General features: G+C 42.5%; 3 protein-coding genes across 5 annotated transcripts; all 3 read left to right on the top strand.

Annotated features, from left to right (window-relative positions):
- Positions 1-670: 670 nt before the first annotated feature.
- On the top strand, positions 671-2,063 carry LOC135666167 (heat stress transcription factor B-2c-like). The gene is made up of 2 exons (XM_065177739.1): positions 671-1,062; positions 1,155-2,063. Exons 1-2 carry the CDS (start codon positions 799-801, stop codon positions 1,941-1,943), a joined length of 1,053 nt encoding a protein of 350 aa, XP_065033811.1. The 5' UTR covers positions 671-798; the 3' UTR covers positions 1,944-2,063.
- A 632-nt stretch (positions 2,064-2,695) lies between these two features.
- On the top strand, positions 2,696-5,737 carry LOC103983239 (protein DWARF AND LOW-TILLERING-like). The gene has a single exon (XM_009400452.3). The coding sequence runs from the start codon at positions 3,449-3,451 to the stop codon at positions 5,387-5,389; it is 1,941 nt and encodes a 646-aa protein (XP_009398727.2). The 5' UTR covers positions 2,696-3,448; the 3' UTR covers positions 5,390-5,737.
- A 1,631-nt stretch (positions 5,738-7,368) lies between these two features.
- On the top strand, positions 7,369-15,006 carry LOC103983240 (E3 ubiquitin-protein ligase BIG BROTHER). Of its 3 annotated transcripts, none has more exons than XM_065177853.1 (8): positions 7,369-7,526; positions 8,738-8,893; positions 9,925-10,159; positions 10,610-10,674; positions 10,763-10,807; positions 11,613-11,734; positions 13,232-13,337; positions 14,629-15,006. In XM_065177853.1, the coding sequence occupies exons 2-8, from the start codon at positions 8,765-8,767 to the stop codon at positions 14,662-14,664; spliced, it is 738 nt and encodes a 245-aa protein (XP_065033925.1). In that variant the 5' UTR covers positions 7,369-7,526; positions 8,738-8,764; the 3' UTR covers positions 14,665-15,006. The 3 variants fall into 3 exon arrangements, with proteins under 3 accessions (XP_065033925.1, XP_065033926.1, XP_065033924.1); XM_065177854.1 differs by having other exon boundaries at positions 8,732-8,893; positions 10,613-10,674; XM_065177852.1 differs by having other exon boundaries at positions 8,732-8,893.
- The last annotated feature ends 326 nt before the right edge of the window (positions 15,007-15,332 follow it).

The following is a 15,332-nucleotide window of genomic DNA, read 5'->3' as shown; positions in this document are numbered from 1 at the left end:
TGACGTGCGTAGGTCCAGAATTTGTCATATCAATTATGATTACTTGCATCACAAACACTTACCATTGACCAAAAATATTAATTCCATGGTAACTTTGTCAACATAGTCTAGATGAAGTATTGATGAAGGATTTATGTCATGTCCTATATTGATACATCAATTTAAGATCTTATCATGCATCTTATTGATCTGCTGTGCTACATTTAGAATCCAAAAGCAAATGGCAATGTATATAATAAAGAGATTCTAATTGTGGCACAATAGCAGCCATTTGTTTAGAGGTATCTTGACGTTGGAATGGACCGCGATGGAGACGGTTGTAGTTTGCATGGTAAACACCTTGTTGCACACCACCCTCCGCTTGCCTTCCTAACCGCGTCTCGCCCCGTTGTTTCCGATCTGAACTCTTGAAAAGATCCGAAACCTGGTCCTTTCCTACCTTATCGGGATCGTTGTGCTCGACCCATGATCTGTCGACACGCGTCCGTAGCCCTCCTCTTCTTGTCGAAGCTCCCCGCACCCTTCCCGCCACCTGTCTCCATCACAAAAAGGCATCACCGCACCAGTGAATCATGCGCCGTCCATCTCCCCCTCCGATATGGCCGATCTGCCCCCACTGCTCTACGCCACCCCTTTCTTCCGCCTTCCCCCATTTAATATTATCCGGAACAGAACCTTCTGGAAGCGCCTATAAGGTTTCCGCCCGACCCGGTATTCCCACCCTTCCTTTTCTTCCACCCAAAACTTGGTCTTCCTTCCAGAGAAATCGAGAACCTTTCGGGTGGTGATCCGGCGGCGATGGCGCCTCCGCCCTTGCCTTCCGCCGCCGCCGAGAAGGCCGCCGAGCAGGCGCCGCCGGATGGACAGCGGTCGCTCCCGACGCCCTTCCTTACAAAGACGTACCAGCTCGTGGACGATCCGTCGGTGGACGACATGATATCGTGGAACGAGGACGGGTCGACTTTCGTGGTGTGGCGGCCCGCTGAGTTCGCCCGCGATCTCCTCCCCAAGTACTTCAAGCACAACAATTTCTCCAGCTTCGTCCGCCAGCTGAACACCTATGTCGGTCTCGATTGCAAGATTGGACTTTTTTTTTTCCCCTCTTCGTGGTAAATTTCCGGTTTTTATTGATTTTTAGGAGATTTATTTGGTAGGGATTTCGGAAGATTGTGCCCGATCGGTGGGAGTTCGCCAACGATTGCTTCCGAAGAGGCGAAAAGCGCCTCCTTTGCGATATCCACCGCCGCAAGATAACCCAAGCCGCCCCGGCCGTGGCGGGGCCGGCCGCGGTGTCTGTTCCAGTAAATCGGGCAGGGTCACCGGCGAACTCGGGGGAGGAGCAGGTCCTCTCGTCGAACTCCTCTCCCGGGCCGCCTCCTTCCGTGGCCGCCGGATCCAGCAGCTCGGTGGAGCTGACGGAGGAGAACGAGAGGCTGAGGAAGGAGAACACGCGGCTCTCCCGCGAGCTCGCCCAGATGAAGAGCTTGTGCAGTCACATCTCGGTCCTGATATCGAAGTACGCGGACGAGGGCGGCGGCGGGAGGGCGGCGGAGGCCCCGCCTCCGCCGTCGACGGTTCTGGAGCTCATGCCGGCGAGGCGAGAGGAGGAGGAGGAGCTGGAGGAGGAAGATGAGGAGGAGCTGCAGGAGGCGGAGACGGAAACGGGGATGGAGGTGGAAGGGGCTGTGAAGGCGGAGGAGATGACGAGCGCGCGGCTCTTCGGGGTGTCGATCGGAGGGAAGCGGGCGAGGGAGGAGGACAAGGCCGAGGATCCAACGCCGGAGGTGAAGTCAGAGCCGTCGGATCCGGCGTCGGACACGAAAGAGGACATCTCGCCGGAGCGCCATCAGCGGTCATGGGTGGTGTATTGCCCTCGGCCGGTGAGGAGGGCGTGCCATGGAGCCGAAGGGGGTGTTGGAGACCGGGACGGATCGCTCACGTGACTCACGTGACGACAACTGGACCGCGAAGAAGTGTGCAGCTGTAGATCTAATTCGTGCTGTGTAGAATGCAATTTTAGCGGTACTAGATTAATAAGTGGGGAAGTCCAAAGATTCCATGTGCGTGCAGGTGCTTCTTTTGTTCCATCGCACGAGTTGTGAGCCGCATCGATGCACCAATAGCTTGATCATCTGTGCACGTGTTGATTGATGCGTTGCTGACACGGTGACTGATGATGCTGATGAGGATGCGTTGCTCATACGATGATGATTAGATTTTTATGTGGGACGACAGACGCACGCACAAAGACTAAGCAGGGAAAGCATTATAAAGATAAATTCTCTATATTGCGGTTGCACATACACCATTTAGTCATAAATTACATAAGTCATGTCAATGATATGCAATCCTTATTCGACACAAAGGATAATAGTTGTTGCTCTTGTTTGCTCTCAATTGACACATAAATGTCTTGTTAGGCAAAACACGTTCTTAATGGAACCTATGTGTTCCATTATAGAGAGACACGGCTCGACCCAAACATCGATTTAGGATCCCAATCGAAATATTCGTCAAATTAGGAAACTAATCGTGCAATTTCCTCAACCATCAATTGCGAGCACGTCGCCTTACGCGTCAGTTAATTACTAGTCGGACTCCTACCGACCGGTGTTGGTAACGCCGCAGGCGATCCTGCGTCGATCCCCTGCCATCGCAACGGTACCGGAGGAGGCGCACGTGTGAGTCACGCCGCGCGCGGTACAGTCACCTGCCGACGGTCCATGTACCGCTTCAGATTCCCCGCAACGGTCATATCGGCAACAGGCGTGATTATTACCCCAACGGTCGAAATGGAACGCGCTTCCTGTCCGTCCGATCCGAATCGGACGGTCGGCCGTCGTTAAGCGGGCGCAGTCCCGGGAATCCCACCTCGCTGACCGTTGGCGTTTTTTCCCTGGCCCGGTGAAGACCGTGGCACTCACTCACCCGGCACAGTAGCAGAGCAGCAGGAGGGAACGGAAGGAGGAGCAGCAGCGCGGAAGAGGAAGAGGAGGAGGAAGAAGGGGAGGAAGAACAAATCAAGGATCTTATTTGTTTTGGTTTTTGCTTGCTCGGATCATGGAGGTGGCCGAGATGCCCGGTGGTGGCTCAGAGGATTCTTTGATGACCAGGGAATCCGCACCAGCTTGGCTGTGGGATGTCCACGGCTCCGTCGTGATCGGTTCCTCTATGTGATGATTTCTGACAAAGATTTGTTCTCGTTTGTTCTTGTTCTAACTATTCTTTGATTCTTTCACAGAGGTTTCCCGGTCTTCCAACTTAGTCTCCAAAACTCCCGTCTTTCTTTCCAACTTCGAGCTTGTCCTCTGTTTTCTTGGGACTGAAAGATCCTTCTTTGCCGCATTCTTTGATTCTTCTGAGTTCTTGAAGGTAACATTTCTTGTAGAAAGATAGGTGGAGGTTGCGTCGATTTTATCTGAACGAGAACCAGAGTTGGAGCAGGAGGATGTTGGCTGGGTGCTCGTCGACGCTGCTGTCGCCGAGGCACAAGTTGAGGATCGACGCTTCCGTGCAGTTGCAATCGTGCCATTTCCAGCTGCAGGACAAGCATTGCCATCCGCAGCAGAAGATGGGCACCCAGCGGCTCGACCTTCCCTGTGGCTTCTCCTCCCGGAAGGACCCCCTGCGGATGGCCCTGTCGGTTGAGAAGCCACCGCCGGCGGAGGCCCGGCGGAGCAGTTGCTCCTTTAGGCGCAACCCGGTGACAACTTCCTCCATGGCGGCACAAACGCCCTCGTGGGGAGGGATTGATGAAGGCCACGGCAGACCCTGGGATCGGAGGAGGAGCTTGAAGAGATTCCACGAGAGGGGTTCGTGCGACGACGACCGAGCCAAGAGGACGAGGACCGGTGGCGGAGTCTCGGGATTAGTTGAAGTTGACGGCGAGGTGTGGTTCCCTCGGTCCACCCAAGAGCCTCCGCCGGTGGAAGAGGACAAGGTGTTTCTTGTGCCCAACGCAGCAAGCTTTCCGCTTCCGGCCTCCACGAGCCATGCTTTGGTAGGAGGATCCGCTGGTCCCGAGAATGATGGCCTGAGCCCAGGCGAAGATCCAAACGACAAGTCGCAGTCCGATTCAAGTACGTCGTCGACCGCATACGCTTCTTCTCCTGAGCCAACCAAGGATTCTTCAGGCAATGTGGCGTCGAACGGGTCCCGGATGCCTTCTTCTTCGGGCGTCGCTGGTGCAGCAGGAGGCGAAGGAGAGGGTAGCTCGGCGGAGCAGCAGGGCCTCGAACTCCTCAGCTTGCTCACGTCGTGTGCGGAGTCCATTAGCTCGGGAAACTACGAAGGCATGACCTTCTTCTTGGCCAGGCTAGGAGAGACGGCCACCCCACTGGGAACCCCTCTCCATCGAGTGGTCGCCTACTATACCGAGGCCTTGGCGCTCCGAGCCGTGAAGCTCCGCCCCCACATCTTCTCCATTGCTCCACCAAAGAGCCTCGTCCACCCGACCGAGGACGACGACGCCGTAGCGCTGCGCCTCCTCAACTGTGTCACCCCAGTCCTGAAATTTCTCCACTTCACCATGAACGAGAGGCTGCTGAAGGCATTCGAGGGAAGAGACAGAGTGCACATCATAGACTTAGACATCAAGCAGGGCCTCCAGTGGCCTAGTTTACTCCAGAGCTTAGCTTCCAGGCCCAGTCCTCCGAGCCACCTCCGGATCACCGGCGTCGGCGAGTCGAGGCAGGACCTCCAGGATACAGGCGCCGCGCTCGCAAGGCTGGCAGAGTCACTCAACCTCCCTTTCGAGTTCCACGCAGTGGCGGACAGGTTGGAAGACGTGCGGCTGTGGATGCTTCATGTGAAGAGGGAGGAGTGCGTCGCGGTGAATTGTGTTCTGACGATGCACAAGGCACTCTCCGACGAGAGCGGCAAGGCCTTCATGGACTTGCTGGGTCTGATAAGAAGCACGCGCCCGGAGATCGTCGTCATGGCGGAACAAGAAGCGAAGCACAACGAGCCTAACTGGGAGACAAGGTTCTCCAGATCACTCAGCTACTACGCGGCCATCTTTGATTCCATGGACTACGCTCTGCCCAGGGACAGCCCGGCCAGGATCAAGGTCGAGCAGGTGTTTGCCAGAGAGATCAGAAACGCCGTTGCATGTGAATGGGGCGAAAGAACCGAGCGTCACGAGAACTTCGATAGGTGGAGGAAGCTGATGGAGGACGGCGGGTTCAAATCCCTGGGCATCGGAGAAAGGGAGATGCTTCAGAGTCGTATGATACTGAGGATGTACTCCTGCGACAAGTACGCCATAGACAAACAAGGGGAAGAAGGTGATGGACTCACTCTCAGGTGGTCAGATCAGCCTCTGTACACAGTCTCTGCATGGGCTCCTACAGATGTTGCAGGCAGCTCCTCTACGTCTCAACCAAACTAGTGGATTCCTCCTGCATGACTTGGTGCTTCTTCCTCAACAAGTCTCATACAGACATATTCTTTATACTCTTACAGACATGAAAGGTCCATTCTTTTTCCACTTACAAACCATATAGACATTCTTTTCTGGGCTTTTTCTTCTTTGGTGATTCTTTAAATTCTTTTGTTGCTGAGGCTCATCATTCATGCTACAGAAGTCAGAAAATGATTGTAATTTGGTTTAGTTAGAATATGAATGAAGAAAAGATGTTAGAATATTCTTTGATTATTTCCTACAGTGTATCTTTTGTCATCACTTCATATTGATTGCTGTAACACTAATAAATGAATAAGAGCAGTTGTTTCTATTTGTCTTGAAGCTTCACATGCCTTCTTTTCTGGTTCTGTGATCAGATGTGGTGGTCTCATATATAGGATATGCTGATCAGATTACATAGAAATATTATCATCTTACAAATCCTATAAATTGCAACCTGTTCCATTCATTGGCCTGAATCCAATTTTAGAACAAGAATTGTCAGTTTCTCACTCCTATCCTAACCTGTTCCACAAAGTGGTATGTCAGCCAAACTAAAGATCTTCTTTTTGGATCATCCAATGAAAATTATATTAACACATGATGCTTGAAATGCTCTCTTTGCTGTAATTTCACTACACATGGCATTCTTACAAGACAAGAAATGAAGGAAAATCTATGAATGGCCTTACAAGCCACCTATCAGATATGCTATTAGTGAACTACAAAAAGGCATGTTTCTTCTTATCTTCCCGAGTACAATCTGTTAAAAAACTCCCATGTTTTTGAAGTACAAGCTAAAAAGTAGAACAGATTGTGCTAAAAAAGGGAAGAAATGATGGAAAATCTATGAATGGTCTTATAACTCAGTCACCTATCAGATATGCTATTAGTGAGCTACAAAAAAGCATGTTTCTTATCTTCCAGAGTACCAATCTGTTCAAACACTCCCATGTTTTTTTAGTACAAGCTAAAAAGTAGGAAGAGAAACAGATGACTAAAGCCTTGGAGATGTTTATTGTGTTGTCACAAATAGAGAGAGATCAGTTCTCTATAACCAGTTAGCAATAAACAATTGTAATAGACAACTGCACAGAGCAGATATTATCTGAGTGGATACACTCCCCTGGTTAGATTGATTCTAATTCCAGCTGACATTAATTACATTGACCAAGTCAGTCATTTGTTTTTTAGATCATCCCATCCCTTGATGCTTTCATCACTCATGTGGTCACTCATCAATGAGTTCAAGACCATCAAAGGATATTTTTGGTACTTAATTGACAGGATTTCCATGTGGTAGTCTCATCAATCTTGAAACAGCAGAATTATGGCTGTGGACCAGTCTTTCATGAAGTCTGGTTTCTTCTAGGAGAAGGTAAAAGAATGGTACCCTGACATATTCCATAATATGTTGTTTTCCTGATGTTTTGACAGTTCAATCAGCCATAATAAATGCTCTTATGATCCATCATCATTCATATGGCTACTAGAAGACTCTGATGGTCCTGGTCAAAATTAGTACTTGGCACAAAGATACAGAGGGAGCCAGAGAATGGCTATGAACATGGGGCATGTTCTTCCTCACCTCAGTTGTGTAATGCATCACATGATTAATCTTATCACCTCCTACAATATACAATAGATAGATTGTTGACCCCCCCAAGTCGTTCGTCTTCTTGGATTTGCTTCAATCCCAAACTTGCTCCCATGGCCACAAGATGATGACAGAAGTGGTCCCAAGAAGAAAGACTTTGACTTGGACATGGTCGTCTCTTAGAAAGTGCACTTGGAACGGACGGCCCGGCCAGCGCGGGTTCGCCGAGACACGTCAACAGTGGGCATGGAGGACGAAGTCCAACCAGGGGGATCACGGAACCTATCGGATGGCGCCACGCAGGTGGCCGGTGCAGGGCGGCCCCGGTGGAAGAAGCCAAAGGAAGAGCGAGTAAGATACTCGCTCTTAGCGATGAGGATGCCATGGTTCCCGCGGCCCACTTGACGCCCGCCATCCACCACACTCTCTCTCTCTGTGTATATATATGTACATATAAAACCCTCACAATTCTTCTACAGGGAGAGGGCAGAGCGGCTAACAAGAGGAGAAGACCCATCAGACAAGGTGAGCTTCCTTCTCATCTAAGTTCCATCCTGAATGATCATCTCCGAGTCTTCATGAACAACTGCTTCATCTAAAAAAGTGAATTTGATGCCTTCTTGTGGTGTCATCTGGAATTCCTTTTCTTATTTTTGTTGCACCAATCTTTGTTTCTTGGGTAGAAGATGATCACAACTTCGTTATAATCTTTGGTTCAACCATTAGGTTGGTTCTTTAGTTGGTGTTTTCTTGATGTGATTGATATGTCAGGAAGCAACAATGAGTTAAAAAGGGTCAGCAGAAAACAATCAAGAAAGGGTTTTTCTATATTTTACTTTGGAATGTGCAGCATCCTAATTGGTTAATTCGTTTGTCTTCTCTTTTCTTCTTGAGGAGTAAGTTGGCAGAATTTTGTGCTATATGAATACAAATCGAATTGGAAGATGAATCAAACAGTTCGAATCAAGAACATGTCTGAGATGTTTTGCAGAGGTCTTTCATCATAGGTTTGAACATCCAGAGCATGGAAGGCCTATTCTCAACTGAAGGATAGGTTATCCCTGCCCAATATTTGGGAAAATACTTTATCTTGGTGTATGTGTATGGAGCCTTGTGAGGACTAACAATCACTAGAATAATTCTCATTCACACCCAGGGTTCAAACTTTCTTACCTTATGCAAATATTTTACCGATTAATATTGACAAATGATAATGCCAATTTTGAGATACCAAAGTATAACTTTGCATGAAACCAGGATACTACGATTGTATGCATAAGCTGAATTAGAGAGTATGAAATTATTTAGGAAAGACTAGTTGATTACCTCTTTGTTTCTTGTTGTTGCTTTTTAATCTGTCATCAAATTTTCTCCTCTTCCTGATTCGATGTCATAATTGATTGAACTCTATCAGGCTTTTTCCTTTTCATGTTTGCAATATGGTTTTCACTGTGAGGATTAACGTAAATATGGCAGTTGTATATTTATTTATAGGTCTCAGGTTGCCCTCTCTTTGTTGGTGTATAAAACTCATTTTGTACTACATACCATGTCGAGAAAGACTAATAATGTCTATGTAAATCAACTTAACGGTGAAGTTACTGTATAATATTTCTGATGTTGTAATCTTCAAATATACTACATCACGGAAGGTTCTTTTCAAAACTGAGGTGCATGTCTTTTTGTGTCACTTATTGCAATTGATAAAATTTTAGCTAATAATCCTTCAGAACCAGGGGGAACCTTTGATCAAGGTGGCCATCATGATGATGGAACATCAGATTGTTGAGAAGCAGGATGTGACAATTCACCGTCTACACACTACGGTACCAAATGTCTCAGAAGAGATCTCTGAAGAATTTCTCCTGGATTTTGATGATCTTGCAGTTCAGGTGGGTCTTCTGCTGACTTCTATTTTCCCTACTTTTAGATTGGTTACTCATGCATGGCATCTAAGGTTCAGCCATATATGGTTCACAACTTCATATATTTTATCTCCTTGTCTATGAGGCTAATCTAATTTCCCTCTCTGACGTAAAACTATATTTAATATGCTATACTCAATCCTATATTGGACTACTATTATTGTCCATTGTCCAGTGTAATGCATCACAGAAGACAATCCGGAGGCTAAAATGTCCATCACCTTGCCTCATCCACTGTTCCTATTCTTTCTCCTATTCCTCTTATTGATGGAGATGTCTGTCCTCCTGAACTTGATAATTTTTTGTTTTGATTTTTTTAAAAAGGAAAAAGATCATAAAAAAGTTAAAAACATTGACCTATGGAAAAGAGAGTTGATAGGGGCATGTTTTCTTCTTCTTCGTTTTTTTTTCCCTTCCCTTGTTTTCTCATTTTTCAAGGGAAACCAGACTGCAACAGATGTTAGAAGGGGAAACATTTACATGAGCCTATTCAGTCCAACAACCCACACCATGGGAATGAGAAAACTCTGCAGTTTCATCGTTTTTAAGACACAATTGGATCAAGCAGGTCAACCTGTTGAACCACTGACAAATCCAGCCTCTGAGAAAAACCTGATATATTTTTTTTCTAAAAATCATTGATCATATAGCTCATCATTGTTTCTTAGATATATAATTAGAAAATAAATGCAGATATTAAGAAGAATTGTTTTATATATCAGTGCCATGTTTGTGCCTGGATTTTTACCCAAACTTCTGGATTACTTCATATTCTGCCGAGTCTTTTAGAAAGCAGACTGGCATATGAAATTATCTTCTTACTTGAGAGACACTGCAATGATGGTTATTATAGTAATCAGCTAAGTAAGAAACACTATAATGTCACTAATTCGTGGTGCAATTTTTGTGGGGAGGAAACCTAATAATTTGATGTTCCACAGCTTGAAATGAGTTGGACTTATCACCAAGTAACTTTTTCTTGCAACTATTCTCTGCAGGAAATTGTTTATCAGTCATTCCAGAAAAATTCTCATGAACATCAATGCCATGCTTCGGTTAGTGAATCTAGATCCAATCATGAGATTGGCCAGAGCAGTAATGGTGGCAGCAGTTCAGTGACCACTGATATCCCACTACAATTCACGTCTGATGAAGCTATAGCTCGGCAGTATGAAATACTGGATAATTTGCCTGCCGATGCATCTTTCAGTGCATTAAATCAGTCAGAAGCTGGTGAATTTTTTGTTCAAATCTGCCTATAAAAATATCAGATTTAACTGCTTACTGTATTTATGATATCTATTCTTATGCTGCAATCATAGCAATGGCAGAACCAACTGGTTGCTGGTTCTATGAAGATGCAGGGTATTTAAGCATATCATTACAACCATGAAATTTATGAGGATAATTCTCTAGTTTGATAGATGAAAAGCTAAATTTTGTTCATTATAGAGAAGAATAGTACTTTATTACTTGTATGAAATCTAGAAAAGTTTTATAACAGTATAGTTGGTCCTCCTAATAAACAGGTTTTTACATAATTACATAGTGATTATATCATAAAAATAAAGTTTGCTCACATTATTCATAATCTTTATTTTATGTAATATTTTTTGTCATATTATTCTCGACAATTTATTTATAAAATAACTTATGCTCATATGATTCTTATGGTTCTTATAGCAGAAAACATTTCAGAGTCTTCCACCATCAATGGTGGATCTTCTTCTGCCGACTCTCCTGGACAGGTTCATTGTTTTTCCTTCCATCCTTCTTTATAATCACAATTCCTGGTGTTGCATCATGCATCTGAGGTAATTGTTTTGCGATATGCAGGACACAAGGCAAGACAGCATTGACCCAGATCAAATGTCTTATGAGGTATGCTAGTCTGTGTTCGAGAGACCCAGTCCCTTGAAAGGCTTCGAAATTTCCTTTACATGCAAACATCTGTTTCTCAGGGACATTTCTGGCTTCTAAATTGATTTTGAACTTTCAGTTTGTTTTCAGTGGGTGTAACAGCTAACACGAAAGACTGAAATTAAAAACAATGTATTATTACCGATTCTAAAGAAAACATGGAGAAACCCATCTTTCCATTTAGACTGTTATATTAGCATGTCCTACTTACAGATGATATCTAAAAGACTTGGAACTTCTATAGGTGGATTAGCTGGACTACATAACTCTGAACAATCACCTGGACATCTCTAATCTTGTTTGATAATATTTTCTTGCTGTGTGATGCTCAGTATTGTTGTGCATGTTTGATATGGAGTCTGTGGTGTTCTGTATACGAAGAAACATATAGACGACAATGAACAATTCCAACCTACAAATTGGGAGAAACTTGTCTGTTTGCATTTGCCAGATTACAGTCATGATTTTTTAGCAAGTGATTACAGACATGATTGTACATAGTTAAAGGTTCAGACATTTTCTACTATCATATAAGACATGTCGATCTCCAGGAAATGTGATTGTTGAACTGACCATTCAAGAATTTAGTTTAGGACCTTATTGATAGACTCTACCAAAAATGGTTGGTGAACTCTACCAAAAATGGCCGGTGCAGACTGTCGTTTTAGTTTTCATTTGCAATGATTCATCTAATTAATTGTCTACATCTTTTAGATATATGTTATATATTCCTCAATTCAACTGAACTCTGATCTACTGTATTTAGCAATTGCAATCACTAGAGGAAGAAATGGGTAATGAAAGCAGAGGGTTGTCGGACGAGCTTATATCTTACTTGCGAGATCTAAAGCACAAATGTGGGTTCTTCTCAAAAGGCAAAAATGAGGAGTATGTCTATAGATTGGATCCTTGATTTACTCTTTGGTGGTTTTATATACATGTTTGAAGCATTTTTGTGAACTGTGCTACCAATATTAATGGATATTTTGTTTCTTATAAATTTTATATGATGATCATAGGAATTCTAAACTGCACAAAATAAAACAATTCTGAGAAAATATGCATATATTCATTGTTGTATTCGTGTCATGTTGTTGTGTCCTCTTACATGATCTGCCATGTTGATGTGTCTATATTGAATCATGAATCATGTCTGTTTTCTATGTCAATGACCAAGCTTCATAGGATATCCTAATATTCATGAAGTGATAAACACTACATGGACACATGTTCTTGTTAATTTCACTCCTTTGAATGTCACTTTGTTTCCCTTTACTAACGGATAAATGAGAGTCAAAAAGAGCTCCTAGGAAGACAACCTGAGAGAAAATAAAAGCAAAAGGCTAAAGGATTTGACCTTTCTGTGTATATGTATAATTTGACCTTTAAAATATAATGTACAACCAGATATGGACTTTGCAGCTTATTTGCCTATTGATCTGTATCTTAATTTTTCTTTGAATTGCAACATTGCACTCTAAATATGCTCAGAAAAATGTGATACCAATCGTAGTTTTTTGAAGGAAACTCATTAGGTTTTATGAAGACATACATATATTTCTTATTTAAAGTTATGAAGTGACCTCTAATAAAACGAAGCCAGATTTTGTCATGCAGCACACAATTACTTCAGTACTGGATGACCGTTTCTGTAATATGCACTTAGGTAGAATCGTAGAAGAAAGCTTGAGGCCTCAATCATATCACCTTTGCACATATGTATGTATGCATGCTGTTAGAATAATTCCAACATATGCATTCAATGGAGGAAATCTCAAGTAGTTTAAGCTAGAATATGATATGAGGCTAGTATTTCATTTTCTTGATCTAATGCTTCTGAAAATGTTGTAGCCAGAATTCTGAATCTCAAGTGAAAGTAAATAACTAATATAGTTGATCTAGAAGTTGCATCGCTTGTCTACTACTAAAACAAAAATCAATCAGATCTTGCTAGGGAAGACTTCACACCAACTAACAACTCCTCTCTGAAAGAAAAGGAATGCCATAAAAAAAAAGGTTTTGTTAAGTGACAACCATTTGAATTCTAGTCATGAAGGTACATCAATTGGCATGATCAAATATGCTTGCTCAAGTAATAAAATCTCGGAAGCATGACAAAGTAAAATGCTTATATATGTTCACTACTGATAACTCCAACAAATGAGCAAAATAAAAAACTATTGTAGTTGATGCAATTGTGATATTTCAAAGTAGGTTTGTTTCAATTGGAATATATAAGAGTTCTTATGTATATTCAACAAACAAAACAAAATTCTTTTGGTGGCATAAGCACGGGGAAATGATTGTAAAATGTTCTTTAAAAAGTTTGTATGCTTTCCTATAAATATTTCTTTTAGAATACTAACAATGACTTCTTTTGTGCAGATGTGTCATTTGTAAAATGAATTATAGGAGAGAATGGTTGATTACGTTGCCTTGTAAACATTGTTATCATTCACACTGTATCATTCGTTGGTTGGAGGACAATAAGGTAAGATGTTATATGACATTGCTATAAGTATCACCTGCCTTTTAGCTGTGGTTAAAGAAAATTTAGGTTCATTTAAATTGCAACCAAACATGTGTATCATTCACAATATGTTAGTCTTCGAAGGGAGACTTTTCAGTCTAGATTTAGCTGTACAAGAAATATCAAATTCAATGCTGACCTGAAACTTGAACTGGAAATGTTTTGATGATTCTGAACACTAACCAAAGGAGTTTTACCCAACCAAATAGTACTCTAGAGTTTAGAAGTCCCTAAATTTAGTCATCATTTAGTTATTAATGAAATCCAAGAAGTCTTTCTGCACTTCAGAATAGAACCTTGCAGCCAGGATTTGCTCACCTGATTGTATTACAGGACAACAACAGAATCTGAACTCTCTCTCTCTGTGACAAAAACACAGTTTTTGGCAAAAACAACCCAGAACTGTTGAAAATCCTATAGGAGGCCACAAACATCTGGCTCAGTTGATTGACCTATTTTTATATGAGCCGTAGAAAAATTCATTATTGAACAAATGACACCACATTTTGGATTCATTGAAACAGATTTTTCTATATGTCTAGTCCCAGAGCAGTTACATTTGCAACCTATCAAGCCTTTATCTAGAATATCAGTCCATTCACATCCCATGTTTCGGTCTGCATTTTGTCTATGGTTTAGATAAAAAGAAGATCTAAAAGATATAAGAAGTGAATAAAGAAAAAAGAGTACTATAAAAGACAACAACAGCACCACCAAAGGTATAAAGTCCCAACTATTCGAGTCGATTACATGAATCTTTTACCACCATTGAGATCCGTAAAGAGTCATATCTCTAGTTAAGTTAAAACTTAAATGTATTTAAATATTCATTTATAGTTTCTGTTAAAATCTTTTAAGATCTCCTCTGACCCTTCTAATACTACTAATAGTAATCATTTACCTCTCCTAGCTACTGCACTAGAGTAGTTACAAAAGAAATGGGCTAAATTGACATGATTGAGCTTTGAATCTACCAATCTCAGCAGCAGCACTCAGATAATAGATGAAATATTGCCGCAAGTGAAGTCTATATTACAGAAAGCTAAACACATTTTCTCTTGGTATGGAGCATGAGCTTTTAGAGCTTTCATATGGTAGAATGTAGCATAAGAAATCATTACTATCGCAATGTCAACCATTAGTTCATCTAGCAGTGTCAAGAAACTAGATACTTGTCATCTATTATGCATTCTGCAACATTGCCTGAAATGTTAAGGTTTGTATGTTAATGAGATCTTTTTTGCATAATCAGGCATGTCCCATATGCAAAGAGGAGGTATTTGGATAAGATTGACATTGCTGCAAAAGAATGCCATGAAACTGAGGACTCAATGAGCCATGATGTGTAGATCACCATGTAATGAATTACTTATTCTGTAGTTTGTGGTGCCAAAGAAATCTCACCAAATAATCATACTTTTGTCATGTAAAGGGGATGCATAAAAACCTGATTCAGTTTGGTGGAGATGGATGTCAAGCTTGTTTGAGTAATGAGTGTTGTTTTTGTGCTTTTGACTTTTTTTTTTATTAGCAGAAATTGGTTTTTGTGACAAATTTGCTTAAAACAATTGAGCTTGGTGGAGATGGATATCCACTTGTTTGAATAATGAGTATGATTACATTTGTGTTATGACTTTCACATTAGCATAGTTGTATCAAGGCCTCTGCTCATATGGTTTATGTGGCAACTTGTTTTCTGGAGCACAAGAATGTATAGAAGCTTGTTCATTCAGAAACAACATAAGTAAAAGAAAAGAGCAATAGGTTACCAGATCTGATTTAAGAAAATAAAAGAAAAAAACTACGTCGAGCTCTCCTCCCATCCATTTAGAAAATGAGAGAAAGAAGCCAACAAACAATTCTTTTCGCTTTCCATTTTTCGAGATACTCGATGTTGTTCATTTGTGACTCGAATAATGAAGATTTAACTCGATGTTGTTCATCTGTGACTCGAAT

Source organism: Musa acuminata, unplaced genomic scaffold, assembly GCF_036884655.1.
Source record: "Musa acuminata AAA Group cultivar baxijiao unplaced genomic scaffold, Cavendish_Baxijiao_AAA HiC_scaffold_1077, whole genome shotgun sequence".
NCBI lineage: Eukaryota > Viridiplantae > Streptophyta > Magnoliopsida > Zingiberales > Musaceae > Musa > Musa acuminata.
Note: the sequence above shows the minus strand (reverse complement) of the source record. Positions and strands in the feature narration are given on the sequence as shown.